The sequence below is a fragment of the Oncorhynchus nerka genome, linkage group LG21, assembly GCF_034236695.1.
Source record: "Oncorhynchus nerka isolate Pitt River linkage group LG21, Oner_Uvic_2.0, whole genome shotgun sequence".
In the NCBI taxonomy this organism is placed as follows: Eukaryota; Metazoa; Chordata; class Actinopteri; order Salmoniformes; family Salmonidae; genus Oncorhynchus; species Oncorhynchus nerka.
The window spans coordinates 18,673,069-18,689,102 of record NC_088416.1 but is presented as its reverse complement, the minus strand read 5'-3'; the positions used below and the strand labels follow the sequence as shown (position 1 = coordinate 18,689,102).

The following is a 16,034-nucleotide window of genomic DNA, read 5'->3' as shown; positions in this document are numbered from 1 at the left end:
TTCCACTGGATGTCTTAAGGTGAACGCACCAATTTGTAAGTCGCTCTGGATAAGAGCGTCTGCTAAATGACTTAAATGTAAATGTAAGCTGGTTGAGAGAATGCCAAGAGTGTGCAAAGCTGTCATCATCAAGTCAAAGGGTGGCTTCTTTGAAGAATCTCAAATATTAAATATATTTTGATTTGTTTAACACCTTTTTGGTTACTACGTGATTCCAAATGTGTTATTTTTTAGTTTTGATGTCTTCAATTCTACAATGTGGAAAATAGTAAACATAAAGAAAAACTGTTTAATGTGTAGGTGTCCCCAAACATTTGACTGGTACTTGTATATGTATATATATTTTTTTTTTGTATTTTTTTTGTTAGGGGGTGAAAGTCTATGGGCATCACCGTAATAGAAGATGGTCCTGATATTTGTCAGAATTGCTAGACTGTTAATCTTCCCATGCCATTGGAACTTGGACACGGTGTGTCCAGCATGATAAAATACCTAGAAAGAGTGCCTCCAGACAGACACTGGGAAGCTGCCAAACCATCCCAGATCACAGGCACTTCAGCCAGCCACCGAACTCTAATCTCAATGGGGTTAGCGTTAGCATTGGCTTTACAGCGCAGAACACATAGCCCAGTCCTCACTCCCGTGTCTTTTCCAGCCTAGTTGACAGATGGCACGCTTTAGCTGAACTTTCACCCACAGCCAACAACTGGCTCTGGGCGGCATTAATAAGATAAGATCACACAATGCAGGGCACCTCCATTAATTTGTCACCTCTGATGGCGGTACCCCCTCAAGGTCAAAGGCACTCGGTTGTATGCCTGCACCTTTAAGGCAGTCTTCGGTCTTCTTTGCATGTCCTTACTTTTGGTGAATAAATGGCCCAATGAAACTCCAACACGCTTTGTGAAATGGAGTGCAGTACTTTTAACTGATGAATGGCTGGGTGGGATGAATCAGTGTCCTATTCCCTCTGGGGGTCTCTTCTTAATCTCACTCAACCAGGCTTTCAGCGGGGGGACATTTTGGTGATGGATGGCTCATGTTCTCCCTTGGGACCCCCACTGCCACTCTCCCCCTTAGGCCCCTGCAACCACCCCACCACTCCCTCCTTGGCCCTTCCCCTTCTCTCAGAGCAAAACCCAAGGAGTGACCCAGTCTGCCTGCCTTTCAGGGCCATTGCAGAGTCCTTTGAGGTTTGTTTGTGAGAGTCTTCATACTCCCCTCTCCTCAGTCATCTTCTCTCTCCATCTTTGCTTTATGCCATAGCTTCCTCCTTAGTATGTCTGGGATCCTGCTCTGCTTAACAGACAGGCACTGTTCAGGGCTCAGAAAGTACCCAGAGAGCACCCCCTGTACCAACCAATCAGCTCTGTGTTTTCTAGAGCCATGCCCCAGATCACGTCGCTGTTCTGGGCTGGCTTCAGTGAAGGAAGGGCAGCGGCTTGGCCTCTCAGATGGAGGGGGGCTACGGAAAGGAGGGAGCAGAGAGGCAGGAAATAAATGGTGGAGAAGAACACGTTAAAGCACAGCTCTAAAGCGACATAGTCTGATACGGAGTGGTCTGGCCTCTGTGAGGAAGTCCACTAGTCACAGGACCGTATAATTATACTGAACAAAAATATAAAGAAGAAGCATGATCATTACACAGGTGTACCTTGTGCTGGGGACAATAAAAGGAAGTTTTGTCACACAACACAATGTCACAGATGTCTCAAGTTTTGAAGGAGCGTGCAATTGGCATGCTGACAGCAGGAATGTCCACCAGAGCTGTTACCAGAGAATTGAATGTTAATTTCTTTACCATAAGCGTTTTAGAACCGCAGACCAAGTGTAACCACACCAGCCCAGGACCTCTACATCCGACTGATCTTCTGAGACCAGCCACACGGACAACTGATCTTCTGAGACCAGCCACACGGACAGCTGATGAAACTGAGTATTTCTGTCCATAATAAAGCCCCTTTATGAGGAAAAACTCATTCTGATTGGCTGGGCCTGGTTCCCACGTGCCTCTGCCCAGTCATGTGAACTCCATATTTTAGGGCGTAAAGACATTATTTCCATTAACTGATTTCTTTATATGAACAGTAACTCAGTACAATTGTTCCATGTTGCAATTATATTTTTGTTCAGTATACACATAGAATCCATTTCTGTCAAACAATCCTACTAAATTACAGAATTTAGTAGAATAAATGTTTCAAAGGACTGAATGACATTACATTTGTATTGAGTAGGGTGCTGAGTACACCTCCCACACCCTATTTAAGAAAATGCTCAAGACTTTATTGGAGTGCCAACGTAAATGAGAGCCAATTTGGATCAGGAAAAGTGAACTAAAGAGACTTGAGCGTGTCAGAAATCTCAGAGCTGTGGAATCTTACCCCTGGTTGCCCATGACAACCTAATTGAGTCATTTGGTGTGAATTGGCAGTCCCTACGTTGTCCAGTAGTATCGCTGGTTTGTTTGTCTGTTCTTCACTTGATCTGAGCTGAGTAACAGTTTGTTTGGGTGGATAGGGTTATCTATTCTGGTTACTTATTTCATTGGCATTCACACTGATACTATATAGAGCGAAAATGATTGTGCTTGGTTGCAAACATGATGAGTATTGCTATGCAATGTAAAGAATGGTTGTATAGGGGAAATTAAAGACATTGTGATTAAACATTAGCCCTTGGCGGCTGCTCTTTTGAGGTAGTTTCACATTTGAGCATGGGTTGTATCATGAGTATATTATATATGAGTGAAAACAGTCATACATGCACACCTTAACCTAATTATTACTTAACATGCTGTTTCCAATCAGCTAATGAACTCTCCAGCATGTGACTGTCATCCCACCATGCGGTAATGTGATCCTCTGTCGAAGTTTACAGAAGTTCACAGAAGATGAGTGACATAGAGCAATGACTAGTGTTGGTGGAGAGGTAAATACAAAATAATGCTATGAGCAGCAATGAACGGGGTTCACAGGATGACAGAAAGGACACAAAAACATGTAGGATAACAAAGCAAGTACTCTATCATGGAGAAACTATCTTCCTTTATGCGTTATCAATGAAATCAAAATGATGACACAAGTGAAGTTTAGTTTAGTGCTGTAGGTCTGAATTCAGAAGATAATCATTCTTAAAGCCATTACTTAACCTGTTGCGACGAGCAATCCTGTATCCGGGAGCGTAATTATAGCCTCAAGCTCATTACCATAACGCAACGTTAACTATTCATGAAAATCGCAAATGAAATGAAATAAATATATTGGCTCACAAGGTTAGCCTTTTGTTAACAACACTGTCATCTCAGATTTTCAAAAAATGCTTTTCAACCATAGCTACACAAGCATTTGTGTAAGAGTATTGATAGCTAGCATAGCATTAAGCCTAGCATTCAGCAGGCAACATTTTCACAAAAACAAGAAAAGCATTCAAATAAAATAATTTACCTTTGAAGAACTTCGGATGTTTTCAATGAGGAGACTCTCGGTTAGATAGCAAATGTTCAGTTTTTCCAAAAATATTATTTGTGTAGGAGAAATCGCTCCGTTTTGTTCATCACGTTTGGCTAAGAATAAAACCCGAAAATTCAGTCATTACAACGGCAAACTTTTTTCCAAATTAACTCCATAATATCGACAGAAAGATTGAAAACGTTGTTTAGAATCAATCCTCAAGGTGTTTTTCACATATCTATTCGATGATAAATCACTCGTGGCAGTTTGGTTTCTCCTCTGAACAAAATGGAAAAATGCATGCACCTGGAGATTACGCAATAGTTTCGACGGAGGACACCGAGCGGACACCTGGTAAATGTAGTCTCTTATGGTCAATTTTCCAATGATATGCCTACAAATACGTCACAATGCTGCAGACACCTTGGGGAAACGACAGAAAGTGTAGGCTCATTCCTTGCGCATTCACAGCCATATAAGGAGACATTGGAACACAGCGCATTCAAAATCTGGGGCACTTCCTGTATGAAATTTCATCTTGGTTTCGCCTGTAGCATTAGTTCTGTGGCACTCACAGACAATATTCTTTGCAGTTTTGGAAACATCAGAGTGTTTAATTACGCTCCCGGATACGGGATTGCTCGACGCTAGAGGTTAAGAGGGTGTGAACGATGTTGAATGGGTGTAGACAAAGAGCTCTTCACTAGATACCAAAACATTCAAAGGCCATTTTCTCAAAAGTGAGTTTACAAGTTTATGAACTTTCAAAGCAGAATTACTTTCCCATTGTTCCTAAAGAAAATGCAATGTATTATATTCCATTTTGTAACTCTGAATCTCTACTTTTATCCAATGTTAAAAACACCATTTAAAATTTTGCTACATAAGACCGAATCCAGGTGGTGAGTCACATATACCAATTCTGGGTCAATTTGCCTAATGGTTTATGTTTACATTTTGGCAGTGAGGAGCCCTTTATCTACTTCCACAGAGTCAGATGAACTTGTAGATAACATTTGTATTTGATTTATTCATCTGTTATTTTATCAGGTAAATTGACTGAGAACACGTTCTCATTTGCGGCAACAACCTGGGGAATAGTTACAGGGGAGAGGAGGGGGATGAATGAGCCAATTGTAAACTGGGGATTATTAGGTGACCATGATGGTTTGAGGGCCAGATTGGGAATTTAGCAAGGACACCGGGGTTAACACCCCTACTCTTAGGATAAGTGCGATGGGATCTTTAATGACATCAGAGAGTCAGGACACCCGTTTAATGTCCCATCTGAAAGACGGCACCCTACACAGGGCAGTGTCCCCAATCACTGCCTTGGGGCATTGGGATATTTTTTAGACCAGAGGAAAGAGTGCCTCCTACTGGCCCTCCAACACCACTTCCAGCAGCATCTGGTCTCCCATCCAGGAACTGACCAGGACCAACCCTGCTTAGCTTCAGAAGCAAGCCAGCAGTGGTATGCAAGGGTGATATGCTGCTGGCTTCAATGATTTTAAGTTAAATGTAGTTGTGCTAATGGCTGGAATTCTATGGGTATCTGCTAGCATACTAAATATGCATCATGGCCAACATACCAAAGTATCCCTTTAAGATGAGTGAAACATTTTCAGTGTACGTGTATTGGTGTATTAGGGAATATTATAATAAATAAAGTGTTTCATACATCTATCTGTCATGGTCACATTTGCAGATTTATGTAAAATAGCCTATTATTCTTAATGTAGATTAGATAGTCATAATTTAAGATCATAGTATATCTCGATCATTGTTCTCAAAAAAAGACTGCAATGTTCAATGCGTGACTGAGTGTACTTTCTTTTTGTGTATATAAACACATTTAATGCAATTCTACTGCACTTTATATGACTGGGGACATTAGCAGAATCCTTTTTAATACAACAAAAATGGCAGGTTAGTATAGGCCTATAGGCTACAGATCAATAAAAAACGACCTCGTCTGCAACCATCTAATCTAGGCCTAAGAAAAGGGGAGACACAAATTGTACAATGTGACATCCATCTAACCTGGAAGAACAAATGATTGTCCAAAAACAAAGTTTCAAGTGGCACTGACCCAATGATAAAGAGTTAATATGTGCACAGCTCACTCTTAACGGGGATATTATTTCGATCGATTCGATTTCTTGGGCCGCAAGCGAGTAGTAGCCTTGAGCATATACCATGGTATTTGCAAAAAGCCACAGGATGGTTTTGCAATACTGTCAATACCATCTAAACAATTTCTTATAAGTTTTTCTTTACATTTGAATATTTGTAGCTACTTTTTAATAAATACCTGCAGTCAACTTGTGCCATGTGTTAGGAGAGGAAGCAGATTCCGTTCTTCATTTCACCTGTCACATTATTTTACACTATGAAGTTTACCATAGTTCCCCAGAACAGTTGAGCCAGACACGTTTGTTTGTAAATAGCACAATGGGAGAAAGCGGGATCTGGTCCATAGCGTTGTATATCTATCGGCGAGTCTGTTGTGCGGCGCACATGAGGTGTTGAAGTTGCACTTGTATGCAATTCTGTTCTAAAGGTTTGACATCAGATATCTTACAGTGGTTTTCTGCCAGAAGTCAAAAGAGCGCTAGATGAGTTATATGTACAGTTGCCATTTTTTCCCTGTGCTTTGTTTCTCTCCTCCAATCATCTCCCCTCTGCTTTGTGTACACGTTCTTCTCTTCCATCTTAGCTACTAGCTATGCATGTATAACTTCATGAGCTGGATTTGCCTGTCTTTGCAATTCGTTTATGTTAGCATTTAGCTAACAGCATCTATGTGATTTCTCTATAAGTTTTGTTAGCATTCTGGTAATAGAGGCCCAATGGGCGTTTCTTACGTTTTTGTATGCAATAATGGTAAATAATGTAAATCCCGGGATGAGAGAAGGGCGTTATGACAATATGAACATTTGGATACCGCCCAAGCCTACAAGGGAGTCGTGTTCAGAGACGAAACACAACTCGTAATGGTGTGCTTTACAAGTTGATCATAGAACACACATACAATCTACCCAAGGAACCGGAATGAGTTATGAGAAAAGACAGCTGGATGTTGGATACCATTCAGAATAAGATCATTCAACTGTCTCACGCCATGCAGAGGGAGATTGTGCCGTGCGTACCAGAGTGTCCCTTCTATGAACTGAATGGCACCACTGAACAATTTTCATGCAATCTCCAGTACGTCGACCAGAACCTGGAGTCACACCAGCTTTTGGGGGATCCATAATGCCCCCGACTCTACTGCCAAAACTCAGTTCTTTAGTGTGATCAGGAGTGCAGGCTCGACCCTATGCTCGACCCTATGTGAACTGCGTTCCCTGGATCTGGTTTAGCAAGAAGTTGCATGCGAGTTGAGTCTACACGCGAGGTGAGCCTTGTGGCTGACACCGTGAACTTTGTGCAGGCTGTGGCAGTTGTCATACGGGAGTCACACAAGCGCCAACAGTTGTACGAGTCACTATTTGGTGTGGAAGAAGTATTGACCAACATCCGTGGCCTGTGTCCAACCAGGTGGTGCAAGCGCACGAAAGCCAATCTTGAATGTCTTCTCCGCATACAGCACTTTCCTCTTCACACTTGACATTCTGAAGGATGACAAGAGTGACAAGAGTGTCAAGGGGGAAACGAGTGCAAAAATCATCGGGGGACTGCACAAGCAGGCGATCAAGGAAAGAATGTACTTTTGCACACTGTGTTGGGAAGCACTCTTCGGGCCACGTGAGGCAGTATCCAGGACCATACAGAGCACCCTCAAATTTGCCAATGTGCTGAGGGAATGGGTCAGGACACGGAGAGATGACAGCGTCATGGAGGAGATGGCAACCAAGGTTTGTATTAAAATACAATTTAATTAAATAAATGACACACATAGACAACACGTGCAAAACATAATGTATCGTGTGCTGCAATGTATTATTTCTAATGCTTGTGTGCTTTGGTGGGAGGTGAGTCCACTTTGCTGGATTTAGTTGGGTGGCACAGGCCGTATTCTGCATGGAGAGCTCGGAGCTCTGTTTTGTAAGCGGTGCGCTCATGATTAATGCTCTTATCTATTCAGTTGTGGGGGTTGGAGTCGGACACACACATTCTGCTGTACGATAGACAGTTTAGTTTGAGTTGAGTCAAGTCTCTCTGTCTCCCTCTCTGTTCCTCTCCCCTCTCTCCCTTCTCTTCCCCTTGTGGTGGATATCAAGTGATCTGGAGCAGTGGTCGCTATAGTCTGACTTTTTTCTGTTAGTTTACAATTCTAAACTTGGCGACCGGGGAATGGGCACAATATCAAATTAGGAACATGGCATTCTCATGCCCTTGGCTTGCAGGCCTGCGCCACTCATCTTAAACATGTAGGCTGATTAGCCCACTAAGCTGCACCGTGCTGGGTGCGGCCCAGTGAGTGGTGCTTTCCACCCATGGTGCTGGATCGAGGTGAGCACCTTTCTCTGCGATGGATGTCCATGGTCCTGAAACTATTTTTTCTCAAGAACAATAAAGACGGATGTAATGAGTCTATATACAAAATCTGTAGTGAATCTGACATATGGTTCATGAGAAGATGATTGCAGATGATTTGGAGCATTAGTGTTACACATGCCAAGAATGAGTTGTTAATTGTGTTTTGAGATATCAATACCGACATCGGTGTGGTTCACTGTAGGGATGTCCATGATAGCGATGACAAGTTTCAAGATCATAGACCACTATGGGGTGGATTTACAGTGGTTTAAATGGACACGTAAAATTCATTTTTTTATTTGTCAATAACTCAGCCATCTTTTGGCCAAATCCCTTAGCTTTTTTTTCTCAAACTATGTTAAGAAATGTACCATTTAGTATCATTTGGCTATATGGTTCATGAGAGGAAGGATTTATATATTTTTACATATTAGCGTATGTTAGCGTATGTCCTGACCTCAATCCCATAGAAAATTTGTGGGCAGAACTGAAAACGTGTGTGCGAGCAAGGAGGCCTACAAACTTGACTCAGTTACACCAGCTCTGTCAGGAGGAATGGGCCAAAATTCACCCAAGTTATTGTGGGAAGCTTGTGGAAGGCTACCCGAGCACATGACCCAAGTTAAACAATTTAAAGGCAATGCTACAAAATACTATTTGTGTGTATGTAAACTTCTGACCCACTGGGAATGTGATGAAAGAAATCAAATCTGAAATACATCATTCTCTCTACAATTATTCTGACACATGTATGTAAACTTCCGACTTCAACTGTATATCGGGAAGTTAATCAGGGAAGTGATGGAGTCCATGTGAGTCTGATGATGTGCAGGTGCACGTAACGATGGTGGCAGGGGTGCACTCTAACGAGCAGCCTGGTGACCTAGAGACCGGAGAAGGAGCACACGTGACAGTACCCCCTCACGAACACGCAGCTCCAGCCGCAGGACGCCAACAAAAATGACAATCCCTGGGATTAGGAGCGGACTAGTCACCTCTGCTAAGGCACGGGAAACCTTTCAGTCCGGCTGAGACGTGGGAGCCTGTCTCCGGCAGGGGCACGGGAACCTGAGAGACCGTCTGATGCAGGGGAGCCTGGCGATCTGGAAAAGGCATGAAAGCCCGACGAGCCGTCTGAGGCATGAGAGCCTAGCGATCCGGCTGAGGCATGAGAGCCTAGCGATCCGGCTGAGGCATGAGAGCCTGTAGCAGCTCACGGACCTGACGTCATTCCCACCGAAACAAAAAAAAAGCAAGTTCAGGGAGTGAGTGTTTTAATAAATAAACGTAACATAATATAAAACACGAACAACGCACAGAACTGACACAGGAACAGAAACAATAACGCCTGGGGAAGGAACCAAAGGGGGTGACATATATAGGGAAGGTAATCAGGGAAGTGATAGAGTCAAGTGAGTCTGATGATGCGCAGGTGCGCGTAACGATAGTGAGAGTTGAAATGCTCACTAACAGGGATGTAAAAAAAATTGTGCACAATATTTTGGAGGAATAAGCTTTTTGTGCGTTTGGAACATTTCTGGGATATTTTATTTCAGATGGGACCAACACTTCACATGTTGCATTTATATTTTTGTTCAGTATAAATGGACACGTAAAATAAGATTTCCAGATTTTTCAATAACTCAGCCATATCTTAACCAAGCTTTTCTCAAATTAAGTAAAGAGATGTTCCATGGGCCTACATACCAAATGTTGTGTTATTTGGACTTATGCTTCATGAGAAGGAGTTCCAAGATGGAGGAAAATCCATCCTGACAGACCTAATGGGTCTTTGAGGCAAATTTGTTCAGGATGAGGAAAGACACCTACATACAAAGTTTCAAGTCTTTAGATATGAGGGTTTAAGTGAGACCGCTTATAGCAATCGGTGGCATTCTTTTTGACCAAGTTACTTATGGCATCTAGTTTCTGTGTGCCAAATTAGAAAAATAGTGACCAATCTATGCTTGAGTTATTTGACAATGTCAACAACAACAACTATGCTGTGAACCCGTAATGAGAGTAGAAAAAAGATAAGTGAGAGATGTAATGTCCAATTCAGGGACAGGGAAAGTGTCACATGTTTCACTGAGATTGACAAAGAGAACCTGAGAAAAGAAGTGGCAACAAGCTACTCTAGCGATGAGGTGGAATGGAGCGATGAGGTGGAATGGAATGAGCACAGGAATGGAATGGATACACACAGTTCATTAGAGAAAGAGAGATGAGATAGAGATGGATGCTACAATACAGCCGGCCTGGGGTGTTCAGTATAGTATATAGACCCGCTGCATGGACACGCTTGCCTGACTGTCTGCACAGATCAGGCCCCATTGCTCACCAAATACTAATCATGTCAGACATGTGGCACCGTTACGAGGTGCCAGTGTATTTTTAGGCCCCTTTTTTCCTTTGTGGCAAGCCAAATCAAACAGGGAGAATGGGATTATAGTTTGACAGGCAGGGAGACTAGGGGACCGTTGTCCAACCTGCAGGGTTAGTCTCTGTTGTCTTACTATAGACCAGCAAATCCTGCTAGCTGCCACTATTCCTGGATGCTTCTACTGTACTGTATGTGAGATTGGTTGTCATTTCAATTTGAGGGTTGGGTTGATCCCGTGATTGTTTCTGTATAATCTGAATAAATTAGAGATAAATGATTTGGTGTCTGTCTTAAGCTGATTTGTGGGGAGGAAATATTTGTATTCTATTATTACTAGGATTATGAACAGTACTGTCTTCAGCTCTTCACTTTGGGTGATCAACTTTCATAGGCCATATGATTGCCACGGCAATGCTGTAACCTTTATGCTTCATCTTCAGTTGCACCCCCAATCTCACAGACTCCCTCTTTCTTTCCCCTCCTTCCCCCACTTTTCCCTCTCTCACCCCTTCCCCCTCCAGGTGTCAAAAACCAGCCTTGGATACAGCTCCAGAGGAAAGCAGTGTCTCTGGCCCTCAACTCTACCAACCCAGAGCTCTCTGCTGTGCTGACCTCCGCACAGAGTCAGTATGAGATAGGCGGTTTCCCCTACCCACTGGGCCTGGAGAGCAATGCCACAGGTGAGACATGGAGGGAGGGAGGGAGGGAGGGAGAGGAGGGAGAAGAGAGGGCGGACAGAGGGAGGCGGGGAGAGAGAAGGAGGGAGGCGAACAGCGAGGGTTGAAAAGGAGAGGGTAGGAGGGAAACAGGAGATGAGATAGGAAGAGAAGAAAGGATGAAGGGAAAGTACATGGGTAAAAGACTGGCTGAAAAAAGTAGAATTGCTCAAGTGGAAAATCCAGAGATTTTGACCGAAATAGATTTCTGTCAAAAAGTCCCAAATGATGAGAAGTGATGGCAGGAAACCAGGGGGAAAGTTTGATTACATAGTCTTATGTCTGAATGTGTCATGAATGATGAGAAGCCGATGAATAGTGTCTGCTGGAAAGACTCTTCTGACCTAGTGGGAACCAGGTCAACCATGACGATGATGATGAACATTGTGATGTTTGCACGATGATGGTAGCATTAGCATGGTAGCGAGCCTTGTTTGGGGATTTTCTACTGTTGGGTTGTACACCACACTGGTCGGTGGTCTAAAGACCTTTGTGCTGTCTCTCCCCAGGGGCTAATAGTAGCTGGGTGGAGCTGACGCCGGTGGCGGCGGTCAATGCCCAGCTCTTCAGTCGTAACGGAACCGGTATTCAGGTGTGGGACCCCGTCCATATCTGCATCCCCCTGCCCTTAGACACACCCCTGCAGACAGCCACCAGTGTCCCCGTGTGGAGGTTCGACGACAAGACAGGTAAGGGGGAAACGCCCACCATCATAGCTGACCAAATACTGAGAGCCCTCCATGTACAAGTGTCATCAATCTGTTTGATAGAGTGCCGACTCTTGAGTGCTGTCAGTTGAAAATGGTTAAGAGGAAATAAGAGGAACCTCCAGTCCATCTGCTCTAACTATGGCTGCCTGGACTCCCAGCTGGTCACAGCTAGCCTGGTTCAACCAGCCTGAACACTGTGCTCAGCAGTGTTTTCCTCAGTTCAATGTGGTATACCCAGGCTAGCTGATCCAGACTCACATGGGGTTAATCTTCCTCCTCGCTGCTCCTCGGTGTCTGGAATATTGCAGCTCACTTGGCTGACAGAACTGTTATACAACTGCTGTGCATGCTTTCACAGGGAGGGAGCCACACAACTCTCTCCATCTCTCTCTTTCTCTCTCTCTCTCTCTTTCTCTCTCTCTCAAACATTTATTTCTGTCTCTCTCTCACACACACACACACACACTCTCCCTCTCTTTCTCTCTTGTTCTCTGTCATTCTGTCTCCCCCTCTCACTCTCTCTCTCGCTCTCTTTCTCTCACATACACACTCTCTTTGCCTCTCTCTTGCTCTGCCTCCCTCTCTCTCTCTTTCTTTCTCTCTCTCTCTCTCTCTGCCTCTCTCTCTTTCCTTCTCTCACTCTCTCTCATACATTCACTTTCCCTTGCTTTATGGAACCGATGCCTAAAAACGCCAGGCCAGGGTTGTTTCTTGTCTTGACAAACGTTCCGGACCTCCCATGGTAACTATCATTCCAGTGTGTCTGAACTGGGACATGCAGATCACTACAGATCTCATTGACATGCCTGGCATTTCCCTACCGAGATTCACAATACCATAACTATGCTGAAGAAGCCCTGGTAAAACGCTTCCTATGAATACCCTCTTCATAACGCATTATGTATTTAGTCATAGAAGTTTATGAGCAGTTATTAGTGCCCGTGTTGTGCATCAGTATGCATGATTCATAGCTCAGGCGTTCTAAATGTGTTTATAATGCATTATGAAGAGGGTATTCATAGGAAGTATTAACGCAGCCCCAAGCCTATTTCTACAGATCTCCACGATAACCTCAACTTCTTGAAGTGGGATTTCAAGGATGGTACAGTGCACAAGGAACTGAGAAGAGCAAGCCTAATGAATAAAAAGTAATAGCCAACCGGTCTGGTTATGTCTTCCCAAGGGTAGATGATGAAGCACCTATCTGGCAGGCTCTATTTGGATTCCCAGCATCCTTCCGCGGTGGTATCTCAAATACGGAGAGCAATATGCGTGCGCAACTCGGGAACTATCGCATTTAGAACTCATGGACATGTATTGATCGGTGGATCCCAATGCACAAAAGATGGGTGTGTCATTCGGATACCGTAGTGGTGGGTTCAATGTGCAGAAAACATGAAAAACAGACTTTGTGTAAACACCCCTTTTTAACACCTTGTGTAAAACTGCAGCTGTAGAGTGTTGTTGTCCTGAAGCCTGATGATGTGATTAGTCCTGTTATGTAGCTCTAGGAACCCTGGGACAGAGGAGGCAATGTTCCCCGCCTCTCTGGCCTCATGTTGCCACGGTAACATGTTATGAGATGCAAACAGAGACACAGATGGATGGATGGGAGGAGGGGAGGAGGAGAGGATGTGGAGGGTCAGTGTTTTTGAGTACAGGAGAAAGGGGACAACAAAGCTGTCGTGGACGCTGAGATTTTGAATAGTGTGATGAGCTTGTCTGTTGGAGTTAGCTGTACGCTATTGCTCACCTCATGTTAGGATGGCTTAGATGATGTGAGGATTAATGTTTGTGACTCTCTGTACTAAGTGCTGACCCTAACATTCAGTATTGAGCCAAAATAGGTTACTGCCAATTGACTAGGCACCCCCCACGAAAAAAAAAAAACATTTCTCACTCTCTCGCTCCACTACATGGCTTATATTGCGGGTTTTCGTGGGTGTTGAATTTAGCAGTTTGCTAAAAATTCAATGTATGAAAATGTTTTACTCTGTACAGTAGCTGAGAGTAAAATCAAATCTTTACAATAGAGCACAGGATTTAAGCAAACGGATTAGTCAAACAGAGCGTTGCAGCGTTAGGTTCATGCATTATTTAACTCTGTGGGTTTTTATTCAACCGTCCACTAAGTGGGAGGCTCAGCCAGCGCAGAGCTCACATCTCATTATCTGCAGTAAAGAATGAACAGTCAGCCAGGTGGTGAGAAGCTTACTGATTATAATGTGGACACCATGGTGGATGTGTTGTTAACTGTGTCATCTCTAAATGTTTCGCCTCTAATCCCACCACGCACGCACACACACACACACACACACACACACACACACACACACACACAGTGAGAGAGCTCTGGGGGTGTGGGTTTTTATTTGCTTAAGAGGGAAGAATGCCCCACACTGACCCTCATGTAGTACTGCAGCAAGTACAGTGTATATTGTACTTGTTTCAGTATATATTGTATACATAAAGGCTGGTTAACTTCTGGGTGACAGCATTTAGGCATAAATCATTTTTTGTATCCATCGTGGTTTAACTTACGTCCAACAAAGTAACCTTTTTCTTTTCCCCGACCTATGCAGAAGCAGTAAACCTGGAAGTTTCTACTCAAAACAAATCAAGTAACATCGCAGGTTCACCCAATGTCAACAAGTACTAGATATGTAGAATCCCACACGGAGCAATGAAATATACTCCTGTGCAGCTTAAGATCAGTGTTGAGTAGAAAAATGGGCCTCGAGTCTAGTATCCCCAGGGGCTCCTCTAGATTTACGAGTTACTGTAAGTCTGGATGCACGGGCCTCTCTTCCAGAGTCAGCTTTGACACCAGATTCTTCTTTCTTTCTCTCTCTCTCTCTCTCTCGCTCTCTCGCTCTCGCTCTCTCTCTCTCTCTCACACACACACACTCCACTCCTCCAGCGTGCCAGGTTACACTTGCAAGACTTTAAATCCACCATGAGTTTTGTAGATGTTTGGGGAGGTTGGGGACACCTGCCAGGAGCACTCGGAACACTCTAGCAAATAGAATCAGGTGCTGCAGCGGAAGCCTTTAATTGGTGGGTGCTGTGGAACACTGTGGAACGCTGTGGCACTATGACAGGACTATCAAGGGAGAGCTAAGTGGGCTGTAATACAAGGCTGCTGACTGTCAGTCAGGATTGCCACTGAGAGGAAATATGGAGCGTGGGTGGATATTGCCACTGAAGAGAGAAATTGATTTGTTTTGGACTGAATCACAAGTTTGTGCATATGTGGGTGTGCATATAGTCTGCATAACCATTTGCATGACAAATGAGTACAAGAGAACAGTGTGATGATGAGTCCAAAAAGTTGAATCAAAGTTGAACATGACCCCTTTCGTCAGTCAAGAGGAACACTCCCTCTTTCAGTCTCTCTGTCCTTGATGACCCCTCCTATGTGATCTCCTCCCATCCTCCTCCTTCAAGGCATCTTTAAAAGAGAAAGGAATGTTTCTTGTTCCGTATAGCCCAGGAGACTCTTGATCAGAGGCTCCATTATCTCTCCTGACTCAGCTGTGACAGAGGAAAGGATATGAGTCTGTGTTTGTTTTGGAGACGGATGACACACACACACACATGGACTCGGCAGAAAGACAAGCAGGGTCTGTATAATGCGCATACTCTTTCAGGGGATAGTGTGGGGGTGGTTTGGAAATCCCCCTGCCTTATGATGAGGAGATTAACAAAAGCCCCTGCTACTGTTCGTCTGTGTGCATGCTGACCCCTAGTGGTCGACATGTAACACTACATCCATGGTCGGGCACTTCCTAGATCAGTGACCTGGCATGACACACATCACACTTCAATTCACTCTCACCTCCCTTCTACCCCTAGTTTAGAGGATTTTTGACTATACCATTTTAGCCAAGTGTGTTTATATTCACACCACTTAGGATGTGTTAATTAGAGCTTGACTCAAAGTGTAGCCTAGAAGTCCTAGGTTGACTTCTCAGGTGGTTCAATGTTTGAGGTTGTGGATGCCAGATCATCTAATAATAGCTGTAGCCAATGGGCAGTAGAGATGTCAGACATGACTAATAAATAGAGCCCTAATGGATTTTCATGCCTGGGCCTGTATTCACAAAGTGTCAGTGGAAGTGCCGAGATTTAGGATCAGTTTGGACTTTTAGATCATAATGAATAAGATGACCTGATCCTAGATAAGCACGTTTGATTAATGCAGGCCCTGGTTGTATTGCTGCTATGATGACAAAAGCCAGTATATTCACAGACTTCCCTTGCCCTGGGGTATTAGCACTAAAAGAGG

At 43.9% G+C, this 16,034-nt stretch overlaps 1 protein-coding gene across 1 annotated transcript in view; it reads left to right on the top strand.

The window, feature by feature from the left end:
• The window catches only part of LOC115104022 (protein FAM171A2-like), a 79,752-nt gene that overhangs the window by 48,915 nt on the left and 14,803 nt on the right, over positions 1-16,034 (top strand). Inside the window, exons 4-5 of the mRNA XM_029625160.2 lie at positions 10,842-11,000; positions 11,546-11,725. Of these exons, the coding sequence (XP_029481020.1) occupies positions 10,842-11,000; positions 11,546-11,725 (339 nt within the window). The remainder of the gene's footprint in view (positions 1-10,841; positions 11,001-11,545; positions 11,726-16,034) is intronic.